General features: G+C 42.0%; 1 protein-coding gene across 3 annotated transcripts in view; it reads right to left on the bottom strand.

Annotated features, from left to right (window-relative positions):
• The window catches only part of WDR90 (WD repeat domain 90), a 50,374-nt gene that overhangs the window by 20,738 nt on the left and 13,630 nt on the right, over nucleotides 1–16,006 (bottom strand). For all 3 annotated transcript variants that reach the window (XM_077827700.1, XM_077827701.1, XM_077827702.1), the window contains exons 17-24: nucleotides 13,989–14,119; nucleotides 7,090–7,206; nucleotides 6,185–6,420; nucleotides 5,313–5,452; nucleotides 4,529–4,659; nucleotides 2,877–3,007; nucleotides 2,084–2,245; nucleotides 217–345 (exon numbers count right to left, since the gene is read on the bottom strand). In XM_077827700.1, the coding sequence (XP_077683826.1) occupies nucleotides 217–345; nucleotides 2,084–2,245; nucleotides 2,877–3,007; nucleotides 4,529–4,659; nucleotides 5,313–5,452; nucleotides 6,185–6,420; nucleotides 7,090–7,206; nucleotides 13,989–14,119 (1,177 nt within the window). The remainder of the gene's footprint in view (nucleotides 1–216; nucleotides 346–2,083; nucleotides 2,246–2,876; nucleotides 3,008–4,528; nucleotides 4,660–5,312; nucleotides 5,453–6,184; nucleotides 6,421–7,089; nucleotides 7,207–13,988; nucleotides 14,120–16,006) is intronic.

Genomic DNA, 16,006 nt, shown 5'->3' with positions numbered 1-16,006 from the left:
TGAGTTTGGTGTTCTCCATCCATGCCCCATTGGACAAAACTATCACAGTTATGACGGGGAACCATGGATCAGTACTGGACAAATCAAGGTTGAGGGCCATTGGCAAACCCACGTGGAGGAGGTTAGTTGCACTATTGCTTTCTGCTCAGAACAGCTAAGTGGCATTCATAGTGGAAAAATGTAAGGTGCCACTGATTTTTCCCTTGTGTCCAGTACCTGAAAGTTGATGTCGAACCTCATCTGATAGTCCCACACTTTGACAACCCTGTCACCGGCCGTCAGCAGGTACCTGGCATCCTCACTCAGTGCCAATGAAGAACAGGACAGCTTGTGCACACGAGACACCTGTGAATAAGACAAGCCATCATCATTGCTAGCTGAAACGGCTGTTTCCAGCTTGATCAGAGAGAGAAACATAAGGACAGATTGTATAAGGTGTCCAATTGGAAATGGGAGGAAAAGGGGTTTATGCAAGGGAATACTTTTGCCCTCTTCTGATAAAAAAAGTTTCAAACAGTAGGACAGAGGGGGCAAAGATGCCCAGCTGTTCCAGACATGGAAGGTCTGTGATTGCTTCCAATTCTACATCACTCTGTAACTATGCATAGACTGCAAAGTTTGTTAGACACACCAAATCTGGATAAACGTGGTACTCTTCAGCCGGATGACAGAAGTGTGAGGGAGCAAAGCAGGAGAGAACAGATTTAACCTCATCTGGGGAATAACCATATTAGCTACGTACATCAGGTGACTCAGTTTTTCTTAGAAGCCTGTGACTGCCAGGACTTCATCACGGAGTCCCATGTCCACATGTGTTCACTGTCAAGAGGTGTGGAAGCTGAGGGATATCATACAGAGAAGATCTGGATGACCTTGTAAACTGGAGTAATAGTAATAGGATAAAATTTAATAGTGAAAGGTGCAAGGTCATGCATTTAGGGATTAATAACAAGAATTTCTCTTATAAACTGGGGACGCATTACTTGGAAATAACAGAGGAGGAGAAGTACCTCAGAGTATTGGTTGATCACAGGATGACTATGAGCCGCCAATGTGATATGGCTGTGAAAAAAGCTAATGTGGTCTTGGGATGCATCAGGTCAGGTATTTCCAGTTGAGATAAGGAGGTGTTAGTACCGTTATACAAGGCACTGGTGAGACCTCATCTGGAATACTGTGTGCAGTTCTGGTCTCCCATGTTTAAGAAGGATGAATTCAAACTGGAACAGGTAAAGAGAAGGGCTACTAGGATGATCCGAGGAATGGAAAACCTGCCTTATGAAAGGAGACTCAAGGAGCTTGGCTTGTTTAGCCTAACTAAAAGAAGGCTGAGAGGAGATATGATTGCTATCTATAAATATATCAGAGGGATAAATACCATGGAGGGAGAAGAATTATTTAAGCTCAGTACCAATATGGACACAAGAACGAATGGATATAAACTCGCCATCAGGAAGTTTAGACTTTATATTAGACAAGGTTTCTAATCATCAGAGGAGTGAAGTTCTGGAACAGCCTTCCAAGGGAAGCAGTGGGGGCAAAAGACATATCTGGCTTTAAGACAAAGCTTGATAAGTTTATGGAGGAGATAATATGATGGGATAGCCTAATTTTGGCGATTAATTGATCTTTGACTATTAGCGGTAGATATGGCCTGTGATGGGATGTTAGATAGGGTGGGATCCGAGTTACTGCAGAGAATGCTTTCCTTGGTATCTGGCTGGTGAGTCTTGCCCACATGCTCAGGGTTTAGCTGAATGCCATATTTGGGGTCGGGAAGTAATTTTCCCCCAGGGCAGATTGGCAGAGGCCCTGGGGGTTTTTCGCCTACCTCTGAAGCGTGGGGCACAGGTCACTTGCTGGAGGATTCTCTGCACCTTGAAGTCTTTAAACCACAATTTGAGGACTTCAATAGCTCAGACATAAGTTAGGGGTTTGTTACAGGAGTTAGTGGGTGATATTCCGTGGCCTGCGTTGTGCAGGAGGTCAGACTAGATGATCATAATGGTCCCTTCTGACCTTAAAGTCTATGATTCTATGATATCCCAGAGACCACAGAGCATTTGCTTCACAAATTCCTTACCTCTCGGACCAACCGGCCAGTTTTGGCATCAAGAACAAGGACCTTGTTGGAGGAAGTGGACACCAAGAGATGACCAACAGGCATGGGAGCGAAGCAGATTCTCAGAGCAGAGTCCAAGTTGGTGCTGTCCAAGTCCAGGATGCTGACGTCTATCCTCAGTAGCTGTGAAACAAGACGCTATTGAACACTAGCTTCCTGAAGTGAACAGTTCCACATGAAATCATCCAGATGGCAGGGAATCCTAAGAAACTTCTACACAATCTGAGGATATTTTTAGACCATTTTCCCCACTGCTTTATTGTCTGAGGCTGCTAGAGGAGGAGGAAAATGTACCTCACTCTCTTTCCCCTTTAATCTTCTCAAGCTACCTGATTAAGTGGTGGCTCTGGGCAGGCATTGTAAGAGTGCATTACTCAAGAAGACATTTCCTCAAAAAGGTACAGATGCTGTAAGATTCCCTATTGCTTTTCAGCAACTTCACCTCTCGCTCCATAAGGGCTGCATGTGATTGTGGAAGGAAGACAGCCTGATTTGGTGTTTCCATCCCACAGCAGCATCAAAAAGGAGGAAATCAAAACCACATCCCAGGACCATCAAGTGTTTTCCACATGGCGAACGACACGTAAAGGGGCTATGTCAGATCCTATTTGGTAGAGTCTATGGAGTTCTCTAACCATCTGGGAAGAAATCTCTTTTCCTTTTCCTGTAAAGCATTCTGCAGTGTGTGACGCTAGGAATGCCCTCCCTCCTACTCTATTCTCCCTTTAGATCAAGGCAACTTCCTTCTGGTTACCTCATCTAGAGAATGGGCGTCCATAACGGTCACAGTGTACTTAGAGGGGCCCACAAAGGCGAGGAAACGTCCATCCCCGCTAACGGCCAAACTGTTGGGACCATGCTCAGCATCTTGAGACACCACATTGGCTGGATATGACAAAACACAGGGTAAATGAGATAAATGGGAAGGAGAGAAAGCTTAACGGGAGAATGACTGATTATATACTGCAGCTGAGATAAAATTCATGCTATTAAGTTTTAGGGGGTGCTCCTCTCTCAGAATCAGCACTGAACCAGTGCCCCAGCATGGTGCTAAGGATCAATCTGTGCTGTGGAAGGTGCCAGACTTGAACAGATATTATACACACATTAAAGACAGATCTGAATCAGAACATTCACACCAAGATCTGGAACAGCCCCAAATTTGGGGAGGCCTGGAAATGGGGTTGCAATTTGAGCAAATGGATTATATTTGAGGCACACAGTACCACAGTGCAATATCAGTGGAAGAAGTTGGATTTTATTGTAGTTTTTTTTTTTTTAGCATAGGCAGGGGATTGTGACAAGCAGTTACTGCACATGGATCTCAGCGAGAGTTTAAACAGCTTAAATCCATAGAGATAAATGGCTGCAAAAAACTGCAGTACAGTGAAGTAATTTTTAGCTAGTAGATGAACTCAAAGAACGTCTTTTATCATAAAAATCAAGATGACTGCTCTATATTTAGCCTATTGCTGAAAAAGGCAAGTCTAGATTTAAGACCATGTGTTATTTCTGGGAGTGGGCAGGAAAAAAAGGGAGGCAATATGGCTAAGGCATTGGCTTCAGATCAGAGTCAAGAAGCTGTGGGTGCTATCCCCAGTTCTCACACTGGCATGTTGTGTGACCCTGGACAAGTCCCATCCTCTCTCTGTGCCTCCGCTTTCCCTCCCACCTTTTGTCTGTCTTGCCTGTTTAGATTGGAGGCTCTTTGGGGCAGGTGCCATCTCTCACTGTTTGTATGGTGCCTAAGAGAATGGGGCCCCCTACCTCAGATGAGGCCTCTATGTGCTACTGTAATTCTATCATCACTCTTTTTTTAAAAAATAAGTGTGCATTAAATCTGAAAGAGGATATACATGCAATCTGAGCCTATCTGCAATGTTAAAATACATCAATCCAGTTACAAACCTTTGGAAACCAGAGTTACAATGGAAGTGTTAACAGACCCTCAGTGAGAGCAGTGTTAACAGGCATGAGAGAAATACAGCTAACTTGTCTCAAAAGGTTTCAGAGTAGCAGCCGTGTTAATCTGTATTCGCAAAAAGAAAAGGAGTACTTGTGGCACCTTAGAGACTAACCAATTTATCTGAGAATAAGCTTTCGTGAGCTACAGCTCACTTCATCGGATGTTTATCACTTCAAAAGGTTTTCTAACACCCATTTTTTCATGGTCTGTGTGTATAAAAACATCCTCACTGTGTTTTCCACTTTGTGCATCCAATGAAGTGAGCTGTAGCTCACGAAAGCTTATGCTCAGATAAATTGGTTAGTCTCTAAGGTGCCACAAATACTCCTTTTCTTTTTGTCTCAAAAGGATCATAGGATGCCCTCTGAAAATTACTTCATGGAATTTTGAGCCTGTTAGCCCTGGAGAAAATACCAGAAAGAGGGATGCAGAACCCTTACCCAGAACTCTGAGGACATGACTCTTCTGGGCTGCACAGTTATAAAGAGCCAGAGTCCCATGGGAGCAGGAACTGAACATCAAATTGCCATCTGGGGAGAAGGTCAGACCAGTGACTGCACCACGGTGCTGCCTACATAACACAGAAAACACGGGAGACAGTGGGGCAAAAAAGCAGAGCGGACTGATGTGAAGTGCAGTGAGGGGTCCCTGAATCAGGAAGGAGATCAGAAACAGTGTCAGGAACAGTGAGAAGCCCACCCTATTTTTCCCCTACCGTAGTATAGGACGGTTGATTGTCTTTATTCCCAAGGGTGCTGGGGGAGACTAATCAACAAGTGCAGTGCTCTTGCTGCCAACAGCTTCCAGGATGGCATATCCACACACTGACATGCACTTTTGATCATCCTCCACTCCCCAACAAAAATGTTCTCAAGTGCGTCCTGTCTGGTTGACCCCCAACAAGCTTGATCTGCCTCCCCTATTCTTGGCCACCTCCCTCCATGATGGAGAGTCCCAGTCAAGCCTGACTCTTAAAACAAACCCAAAACGACACACCCCACAGCTATGACCCCACTAGGCTTTTCCTCTCTGAAAACCAGCTCATTGTAACTCACTTGATGAGGGGCTAAGTTCTAAGGAATGTCTCTTCCATTATGACCCAATACTAATGTTAGCTCCTGATATGTCTCTCACGAGGATGGACATCTTACTTACACCACTGCCATGACTCCCACCATTTAGATTTGTACATGTGAATATACAATATCCATTTGTCAAACGTACTTGTGTTCCATTAGTAGATCAGAGGCAGCCAGGCTGAAGGTTCTCACCACTCCACTGCTGAACCCACATGCAAAGATCTGTTGTGCAGGATGAAAGGCCACAGTACTTGGCATCTCATCAGAGGCAGTGAAGTCATATAGCTGTGGGAAAGGGACACACAGAAGCACCACTTGGGGATATGCAAAACCTGGCAGCAGTATGTGGCAGAATGAGATAACCCCATATCCCAATTCCCTGTCACAAGCCTATCATTACAGTGAAGCAGTGTAACCCCTTGGGGCCTGATCCAAAGCTCAGTGAAATCAGTAGGAGTCTTTCTATGGACTTCAAAGGGCTTTTGGGCTGCGGAGCTATAAAACTGCATTGTAGACATTCGGGCTTGGGCTGAAGCCCAGGCAAGGGGACCTTCCCCCCTTGCTGGGTCTCAGAGCCTGGGCTCCAGTCTGAGCCTGAACGTTTACACTGCAATTTTACAGTCCCACAGCCTGAGCCTAGGTCAGCTGACATGGGCCAGCCATGAGTGCTTTATTGCAGCGTACACATACCCACAGAGACCTCACCATTATGGCCTAACATTAACCTACAATATTTAGTAGATGGAAGAAAAGCAAGTGGTATTTTAAATATCTGACTTTTGGAGCTAAAGCCAAACTACACAGAAAAATCTTGAACTTCATGCAGTAGTTCTGGAGGGATCTGTTGTTGTTGGAGGTAGATTTAAGTGATTTTAAAGTGAGATATGTTGTTAGCACCAGCTGCAGTCAGTTGGAATAAACAAAGATTGTGCAGACTTCCTTTTACAGCTCTGCCAGCAAAGCTGAGTTTTGACTTCTACTACCTCTATCTTGATCAAGAAAGTGAGCTTACGCTACCTGCTGCATGGACACAAGGTCCCAGATCCGGATGGTGTTATCCTGGGACACCGTAGCCATCTGCTTCCGGAGCCCATCCACAGAGAATGCCAGAACAGAATCAGTGTGAGAGCGCATGAGGGTATTGTAGCCCCGGGACTGTATATCCAGGTAACCCAGGTTCCCAGTGGAGGTGGTGCACAGAACTTTGAGACTATCTGGACTGATGCTGACAGAACTCACTGCACCTTCATGCTCTGGGGAAACAGATGTACCAGTTAATAAATTATCCCAGGATGCAAAAAAGTGGTACATCTAGACTATAGCTAAGTGACCACCCTTTTATTTCTGCACTTTCATTTCTATGTCCTGTACTTTCCTGAGTGCTATGAGACTAACTGTTCTCAGGTTTTAGTCTAGCCACATAATTAAGCCAGTGTCATTTCTAAAAAGTCTTTATTTTTCAGTATCACTGCATTTCATTCCAGGATGGATGAAGAATTCCTGTGCTTCTCCCATAGATTTTCATTGGACAGATATGCAATAAGCATTAAGGACTAATGTTTACCTTACTCAGAAGACTCCTGTCTTTCTCTAGAATTCCAGAAAAACAAGGAACACTCTTGAAGAGATAAAACCCAAGATTCATTCTGTATAGACTTGTCTAACTTTTCACTGCAGGAGGTGGCAGTTACTCCACACCAAGGTCTAGCCCACTGAGAGAGCACCACAAGAGAAGCCTAAGAATGAATTTCTGTTGCTCTTCACAAGAGCTCAGGTTTGGGAATGGATCAGAAGAGCAGTGTAGTGGAACCATAGGCTGCATTCCCTTTTTGCTCCAGGAAAGCTTTGGCCCCATAGGGCTAGGTTGATATGAATGCAGAACTGAGTGAGGAATGAGTGAGAGTGATCCAAGGTTTACTCACCAGCCTCCAAGAAGATTGCTGAGAAATCCAGAGGCCACAGCCGCACGTAGCCATCCTCTGAGGCTGTGGCACAGAAGGTAGAGGAGACGCTAATACTGTTTATAGCAATCCCAGGGCCTGAAAGGACAAACATTACCAATTGGCACAATGTAAGGAACCAAAAAATTACCAGATTGGATCAGAGCAATGATCCATCTAGTCCAATGCTGAGCAATTCAGAGGAAGGTGCAAGAAACCCTGCAGTATCAGTTATGGGATAAGTTGTCCCCAGGGAAAATAAGAACATCCATACTGGGTCAGACCAAAGGTCTATCTTCCCCAGTATCCCGTCTTCCGACTGTGGCCAATGCCAGGTACCCCAGAGGGAATGAACAGAACAGGCAATCACCAAGTGATCCATCCCCTGCTGTCCACTCCCAGCCTCTAGCAAAGAGAGGCTAGGGACACCATCCCTGCCCATCATGGCTAATAGCCATTGATGGACCTATCCTCCATGAATTTATCTAGTTCTTTTTTGAACACCTCCTCCTAACTCCAATTGCTAGATGACGGATCATGCCCCAAATCAGAAGGGTTTTTATTACAACCAGAACTCTTGTTCATATTTAATATTAATATTATAACTATGGGTATCCTTAAAAGCGGCAAAGAGTCCTGTGGCACCTTATAGACTAATAGATGTATTGGAGCATAAGCTTTCGTAGGTGAATACCTACTTCGTCAGATGCATGTAGTGGATAATTATGCTCCAATACGTCTGTTAGTCTATAAGGTGCCACAGGATTCTGCCGCTTTTACAAATCCAGACTAACACGGCTACCCTTCTGATATGGGTATTCTTGTTATCCATAGAAACGACCAATCACTTTTCAAAGACTGCCATGCTCTTGACCTTAACAATACATTGTGGCAATGAGAGTCACAGGCTAATGGTGTGAAAAAGTGTTTCCTTTATCTTTTCAAATTGGTTCATCTATGGAGAGAAAAACAAGAGAGAGTAAAGAGAAAGAGGAGAGAGAGAAAGGGGATGGGAATGTAGCAAAGGAGACTGTGTGCATTAAGAAATGGCTAAGACATCTAATGCTTACAACTATATCAATGAAGTCTAGTCTAATCAAAAGCACTGGGAGCCAGAAACTCTGACCCTAATACCACTTGTGACCATGGTCAAGTCTTAAATTCTATGCCTCAGTTTCCCCATATATAAAATGAGAATGATATCTACGCTCCTCAAAAAGGGGTTTGGAAGCTTAATTAATATACATTATATTAAAGCCTTATAAAGTGAAAATGGCAGGGATCATGGTAGTGGTGGGGTCTATTAGAGATCATCAAATCAGAAAAAGAAGGTGGATGAGGCATTTCTAGGACAGACAACAGAAATATCTAAATCACAAGACCCCTGGAATTAATGTGGGACTTTAACTACCCAGACATCTGTTGGAAAAGTAATACATCAAAACACAATTTCCAGTGAGTTCATGGAATGTACTCGGGACAACTTCTTGTTTCAGAAAGTGGAGGAAGTAAACAGGGTGACAGCCATTTTAGACTTGATTCTGACCAAGAGGGAGGAACTGATTGCAAATCAGAAGGCGGAATGCAATTTGGATGAAAGTGACCATGAAATGATAGCTTTCATTATTCTAAATACAGGAAGGAGTGAGAGCAGCAGGATAAGGATAATGGTGTGATGTTGCACTCCATATGTTTTATGGAAATATGTCCATGAGTGTAAATATAATGTAACTGGAATATGCTTTATGCAAAAGGTCTCTTGTAAGGTATCATTACAAAGCTTATAATCTACTGAGTGTGTTCAACCTATTTGTATGAATGTATCATTCTTGTACCTGAAGCTAGGAATATGAAGTATTACTAGTCCTATTGTACTTATGCAAAGTGTGGGCCATTAATGGTGGTTTGGAATCTTGATGGCTCCCACTGACTAGGACAATTGGTTGTGAATTGCTATGTTTACTTGCAGACATTCCTGTGTAGGTGTGGACCAGCCGTGGAAGAATGAAGGCTGGGGTCTCACAGGACATGTGACCATGTCACATGATACTGGAATCCATCTTAAACCTGGTGCTTTTCCATTTAGAAGGAGGGGTAGGGAGCAAGAGAGACAAAAGATTCCCACCTTGGGCCAAAGCTATAAAAGGGGGTGGAACAGAACAAAGGGCGCTGCCAGTCATGAGAAACCCCTGGTTACCACCTGAGCTGGAACTAACAAGGAAAGGATTGGGCCCAGACTAGGAAGGAGTCTAGTCTGTGAAAGAAGCTTATTGGAACATCTCAGAGTGAGATTTACCTGTATTCAGTTTCTTAATGTATTAGGCTTAGACTTGCGTGTTTTGTTTTATTTTGCTTGGTAACTTACTTTGTTCTGTCTGCTACTACTTGAAACCACTTAAATCCTATTTTTTATACTTAATAAAATCACTTTTGTTTATTAATGAACCCAGAGTAAGTGAGTAATACCTGGGGAGCAAACAGCTGTGCATATCTCTCTTTCAGTGTTATAGAGGGCAGACAATTTATGAGTTTACCCTGTATAAGCTTTATATAGAGTAAAACGAATTTATTTGGGGTTTGGATCCCATTGGGAACTAGGTGTCTGGGTGCTGGAGATAGGTAACCTGTTGAGTGGTTTTCAGTTAAAGCCTGCAGCTTTCGGGGTGTGGTTCAGACCTGGGTCTGTGTTGCAGCAGGCTAACATGTCTGGCTCAACAAGGCAGGGTTCTGGAGTCCCAAGATGGCAGGGAAAATGGGCTCAGGGGTAATTTCAGCACATCAGGTGACAGTCCCAACAGGGTCTCTGTGACCGAACCCATCACAAATGGATTTCAAAAAAGCAGACTTTAACAGACTCAGAGAAGTGGTAGGTAAAGTTCCATGGGAAGAAAATCTAAGGGATAAAGGAGTTCACAAGTGCTGGCAGTTTCTCAAGGAAACAGTATTAAAGGCACAACCGCAAAGTATCCCAAACTGAAGGAGAGATAGGAACAATAGTAGGAGGCCTATCTGGCTGCATCAGGGGCTATTTAATAAACTAAAAATTAAAAAGGAATCCTACAAAAAGTGGAAACATGAGTACAAAAGAACAGCACTAGCATGTAGGGACTAAACAGAAAGGCTAAGGCACACATTGAGTTACACTTAGCAAGGGACATAAAAGGAAAAAAGAAGAGGTTCTATAAATATGTTAGGAGCAAGAGAAAGATGAAGGAAAGTGCAGGTCCTCTGCTTAGCGGGGAAGGAGAGCTAATAATTGACGACAAGAAGTAGGCTGAGGTGTTTAATGCCTATTTTGCTTCAGTCTTCACTGCTGAATTGGAATTAATTTGCAAACTGGATACACTTAGGCTTGAATAGAGACTAGGAGTGGATGGGTCATTACACAGAGTAAAACTATTTCCCCATGTTTATTCCCCCCCTCCACTCCCCACTGTTCCTCAGATGTTCTTGTCAACTGCTGGAAATGGCCCACCTTGATTATCACTACAAAAGGTTTTCCCCCCTCCTCTCCTGCTGGTAATAGCTCACCTTAAGAAATCACTCTCGTTACAGTGTGTATGGTAACACCCATTGTTTCATGTTCTCTATATATATAAATCTCCCCACTGTATTTTCCACTGAATGCATCCGATGAAGTGAGCTGTAGCTCACAAAAGCTTATGCTCAAATAAATTTGTTAGTCTCTAAGATGCCACAAGTACTCCTTTTCTTTTTGCGAATACAGACTAACACGGCTGCTACTCTGAAACCTAAAAAGGTTAATCATTACCAGATACTCGACATGATTAAAATTAACTAGGGAAAGAACAGGTTAAAGAACATTTAGCTAAGTTAGGTGTACTCAAGTCAGCAGAGCCTGATGAAATACCTAGGCCGGGTATTAAAGGAATTAGTTGAAGCAATCTCAAAGTCTCTTCAAACACTCCTGGAGGATGGATGAGGTCCCAGAGGACTGGAGAAGGAACAATGAGTACTTATCTTTAAAAAGGGGAACAAAGTCAAAATGCACCTGGGGAATTATATACCAGTCAATCTAACTTTGATACATGGAAAGATACTGGAACAAATTATAAAACCATCAATTTATAAGCACCTAGAGCATAACAGTGTTATGGAATAACAACATGGATTTGTCAAGAACAAATCATGCTAAATCAACCTAATTTCCTTCTTTGACAGGGTTACTAGCCTAGTAAATAGAGGGGAAACAATAGATGTGATATATCTTTATTTTCTTAAGGCTTTTGACACAGTTCTACAGGACATTCTCGTAAGCAAACTAGGCAAATGTGGTCTAGATGAAATTATTATCAAGGTGGGTGCACAGCTGGTTGAAAGACTGTACTCAGAGTAGGTATCAATTGTTCACTGTCAAACTGGGAGGGCACATCTAGTGAGATCCTCAAGGGGCCAGTCCTGGGTCGGGTATTGTTCAATATTTTCATTAACAGCTTGGATAACGGAGTGGAGAGTATGCTTATAACATATGCGGATGACAACAAGCTGGGAGGCTTATGGAGGGTCAGGATTAGAATTCAAAATGACCTTGACAAATTAGAGAATTGGTCTGAAATCAACAAGATGAAAGTCCATAAAGACAAGTGGGAAGGGAAAATCAAATGCATTAATACAAAATGGGGAATAACTGGCTAGGTGGTAGTACTGCTGTAAAGGATCTGGAGACTATATTGAATCACAAACTGAATTTGAGTCAACAATGTGATGCAGTTACAAAAGAGTCAAATATCATTCTGAGATATATTAACAGGATATTAGCCTTTTTTGCAACTGCGTCACAGAAGTGTCGTATGTAAGACATGGTAGGTAACTGTCCTGCTCTACTTGGGACTGATGAGGCCTTACCTCAAGTACTTTATCCAATTCTGGATGCCACACTTTAGGAAAGATGTGGATAAAGTGAAGAGAGCCAGAGGACAGCAACAAAAATGATAAAAGGTTTAGAAAACCTCACCAGTGCGGAAAGGTTAAAAAAACTGGGCATATTTAGTTTTGAGAAAAGAAGACTGAGGGGGGACCTGGTAACAGTCTTTAAATAAGCTCAGGGCTGTTATAAAGAGAATGGTGATCAACTGTCCTCTATGTGCACTGAAGGTAGGACAAAAAGAAATGGGTTTAATCTGCAGCAAGGGAGATTTAGGTTAGATATTAGGAAGAACTTTCTAACTATAAGGGTAGTTAAGTTGTGGACAAAGCTTCTAAGGGAGGTTGTGGAATTACCATTTTTGGAGGATTTTAAGACCAGGCTAGATAAACACCTGTAAGGGATGGCCTAGGTTTACTTGGCCCTGCCTCAGTGCAAGGGGCTGGACTTGATGACCTCTTGAAGTCCCTTCTGGCCCTACATGTCTATAATTCTATAAAATAAAGCGATATGTGCTGTCTTACAATACGAGTAGCAGTAGCACTTGAAAACAAATTCTAACTGATGTCATATCAGCAATACAAGACTTGCTGAAAGTCATAATACTTTGACTTCTGTAGCATTAAAGAGTTCTAAATACTGTTGAGATCTTTCAAAGAACAGGCCAGTTGTTTCATTTTGTATGTTTAGCTTTTTACATGCTACTGGGCACAGGATTCCTTTTGGCTGATTAAAACATTGCTTTATGTTACTAAAAAGGGTGTTTATTCTAAACATTCATCAATCAAAATACTAAAATTCTTCTTAAAATGGTACTTAGCCATTTTTTTTGGTAGGAAGTTTTTTTTTGGTAGGATTATTTTTGGTAGGAAGTTTGTCACCACTTATCTGATCGAAACCAGTCATCTGTGTTAGGCAGAGCATTGCTTTATTTTCAAAGAATTTGCTTTATTTATTTCAACTTCAATCCCTCTAATAGATTTTACCTTAATTATTTAATGAGGCCACTCCATTCTTATTGTCTTCACAAGCAAAACTTTTCCCTCCCAGCTGAATTTATTTACACTCTGTTTTTAATTCAGCCCCTAGGGACAAAGTTTCAAAGGCCTCCATCTGCCCTCCAAATCTGCACACCTATACTTCTGCATATATACTTTCTGGAGCATGATGTTTTACATGAGCAAAACCTCAGATGTGAATGTGAATGAAAAATCGTATAGATACTCAACTGCTCGGTTTGCATACATAAGTACAGCTTGTGTATCTACATGAGATTTTGCATATGCAAAAATCTTTAGGACTCAAAAAATATATGTGCAAAAACTAACGCTCACACATTTAAAGACTGCTTCTGAAAATGTGACCCTATTGTCCAGTAAAAAGAGCATTTCCCAATATATTATAATCTTTAAATAGTTATACACAGTTACAATCCTTTCTCCCAAATTCAGATTCATAGATTAAGGCCAGGGGGGACTATCAGATCACTTAGTCTGACCTGCTGTACAACACAGCCAGAGAATTACATCCCGTTACTCCAGCACTGAGCCCAATAGTTGGGATTATGTAAATTAATGGGTAATGGGTATATGGGTAATAGAATCATAGGGTTAGAAGCGACTGCAAGGGTCATCTAATCTAACCCCAAAATAGGGTACATTTGGGTTACGTATAGTCTCGCTTTCTCCCCCTTCAATGCATAGGAGATTTCACTGAAGAAGAAACTGACTGAAGCCCCACCTGTGCTCCCCAAAACCTTACTTCTAGTGTGATGTCAGATTATCTCAGCCTACAGAGGATCCCCTGCAATTCTGCCTATTTTGCACCTAGTCTTATGAAACTTGGGTCCTCGGTTTGCTTCTGTCTGGTGTTCCCTCACAGGGCTCTTCCTTCAAACTTAGCAAAATTTCAGCAAAAACTTTTCTAGTGAAAGTTCATAATGTAGCATGTCCTACTTCCTCTTGGTCATCTATCCATCCCCCACCAAAGCCCATACCCGAGTTGAAGGTTTGCTTCTCCCGCCGGTGAGAGTGCTGAATCTGAGAAGGCAGGAGGCGCCGGGCATTTCTGATAGTGACATTCTTGTAGTCAATTTCCAAGATGTGGCCGCTCCTGCTGCAAACAAAGCTGAAAGGGAAAGGACACCACCATTAGACACTAATGACCACAATAGGAACTTCAGAGACATTATTTAGCAGAAGAACTGTATTCTGCATTTTGTTTCAATGTTAACTTTACACCACACTTTTGTAAACAAGCTTGAAATAACTTTAAATATGCTGTTCGTCTAAACACTTTAGCAATTCTAGTTTGTAATGGAATGATAGCTTGACTGGATGACAGGATTCAAACATTTGATTTTCAGCAGGAGCTAACTTGGGAATCTATAACTGGTAGATGGAGTTAGACCTCTCCATCCTTCTTTTCCTTTCCCCTTTGAAAGAGCAATTTAGAGAAAAATCTCAAGAGTTAATTCAGCCAATATAAAAGATAAGGGAAAAAAGCAAAACTAGTGAGCTTTGAGTCTGTAAGTGCCTAGTCAGTCTCAAAAATGATCTTCAGTTATCCTGTATGTCTATATAAACTATAGACTTCAGATTCGGAAGTCTGAAAACAACTGAAAATTTTAATCAGGATGTTGCTACTTCTTACTAAGAGATCATATTTTTTCCTTTGTGAAGGAATAAAAAGAAGTAAACTCTACCAGCCTGTTATGGAGGAATCATTAGAAAGATTTTTTCCCCCATCTTTTCTAATTTAGGAGGAAAAAATAGAAGTAAAGAGGCAGAGACCTGCTTCCCAAAGTGTAGCAAAACTTAAAAGAAAATATACAAATGCTGGATTATTATTATTTCTATTATTGTACGACACAGACCCCTCCATCAAGAATCAATAAGGAGGACTGCTGACTCTCAGGTATCCATCCCAAAACCAGCTGGAGACTAAAGATGGAAGTATTACTAACCTGTATCAGAAGGAGATTAGGATCAGTTCACAGAAACAAGATCTCTGGCAACTTTTGCCCAATACTCTTTCACTAGCTCAGACTGAGAAATGAATGTAACCATAAGTCATGACCCTATGGGAAATAACGGGGTTCCAGGCAAGTTTGGCACAATTGCTATCCTGAACTGAATTGAAATAAATGGAGCCAGAGAGGCTTCACAGAAATGACCCCTGGAAATCAAAGCCACATTTGCTTATGTTTAATGGAAGTGACTGTTAAACTTTTGGAGGGGAATAAATTGCAGTATTTCAGGAAAATTATTATTGCTTCAGATAAATTGTTCTGGAAAGGCAAAGATTTTCCCCATATAGGAGATCTGGATGTAAAATGTACAAATAAGATGAATGCATGATTTTGGGGAAGGCTTTTTCACTTCTGAGTTTTGAACTTTTTGTTCACAATATTAGTAGATAGTTTAGTTTGTGATTAAATGCATTACATTTTATTTATGTATACAGTGCCTTTGATCGAAAGCACTGAATAAAACATTAGGGGAAAGTGATTTTTCCCACAGCACACCCATGAACCAGAAATGAAGCAATACTGGGCAATTCTACACCCACAGGGCTCAGACCACAGAGGGAAGGTGAAAATGAACAGACCTGGCAATTCTTTGTTTTTGTAATATCCCTCTGGTAGCAGCAGTCTTGGTTGAGTGATTAAGCTGAAGTATAAAAAAGTCACGGGGAATGTTACTACACCACGCCCCTCCCACTGCCAAATGAACATTAACAGCAAATCCATGGGCAGATTTCTTGTGCAACTCTACAAGGTATTTTAAGCTTCTTTTAGGATCTGAAATCTTAGAAAGGAGGAGACTAAAGTGTAGGCTGGCTTTGTATGACACCTTTGTTTCTGCAGAGAGAATGCAGGCAAAGGACTGTAGAATGCTCAAGTTAAGGACAGGGATGAGCAAGTCAAAACAATGACTGTTCAACCTTTTTCTTATGCTTACTAATCGAAAGCTCAGCATGCTAGTGTAGACAGCTCCCAGGAACAGAGGCAGA

This window comes from Eretmochelys imbricata, chromosome 10 (genome assembly GCF_965152235.1).
Source record: "Eretmochelys imbricata isolate rEreImb1 chromosome 10, rEreImb1.hap1, whole genome shotgun sequence".
Lineage (NCBI taxonomy): Eukaryota > Metazoa > Chordata > Testudines > Cheloniidae > Eretmochelys > Eretmochelys imbricata.
This window is presented reverse-complemented; position numbering and strand designations above follow the sequence as displayed.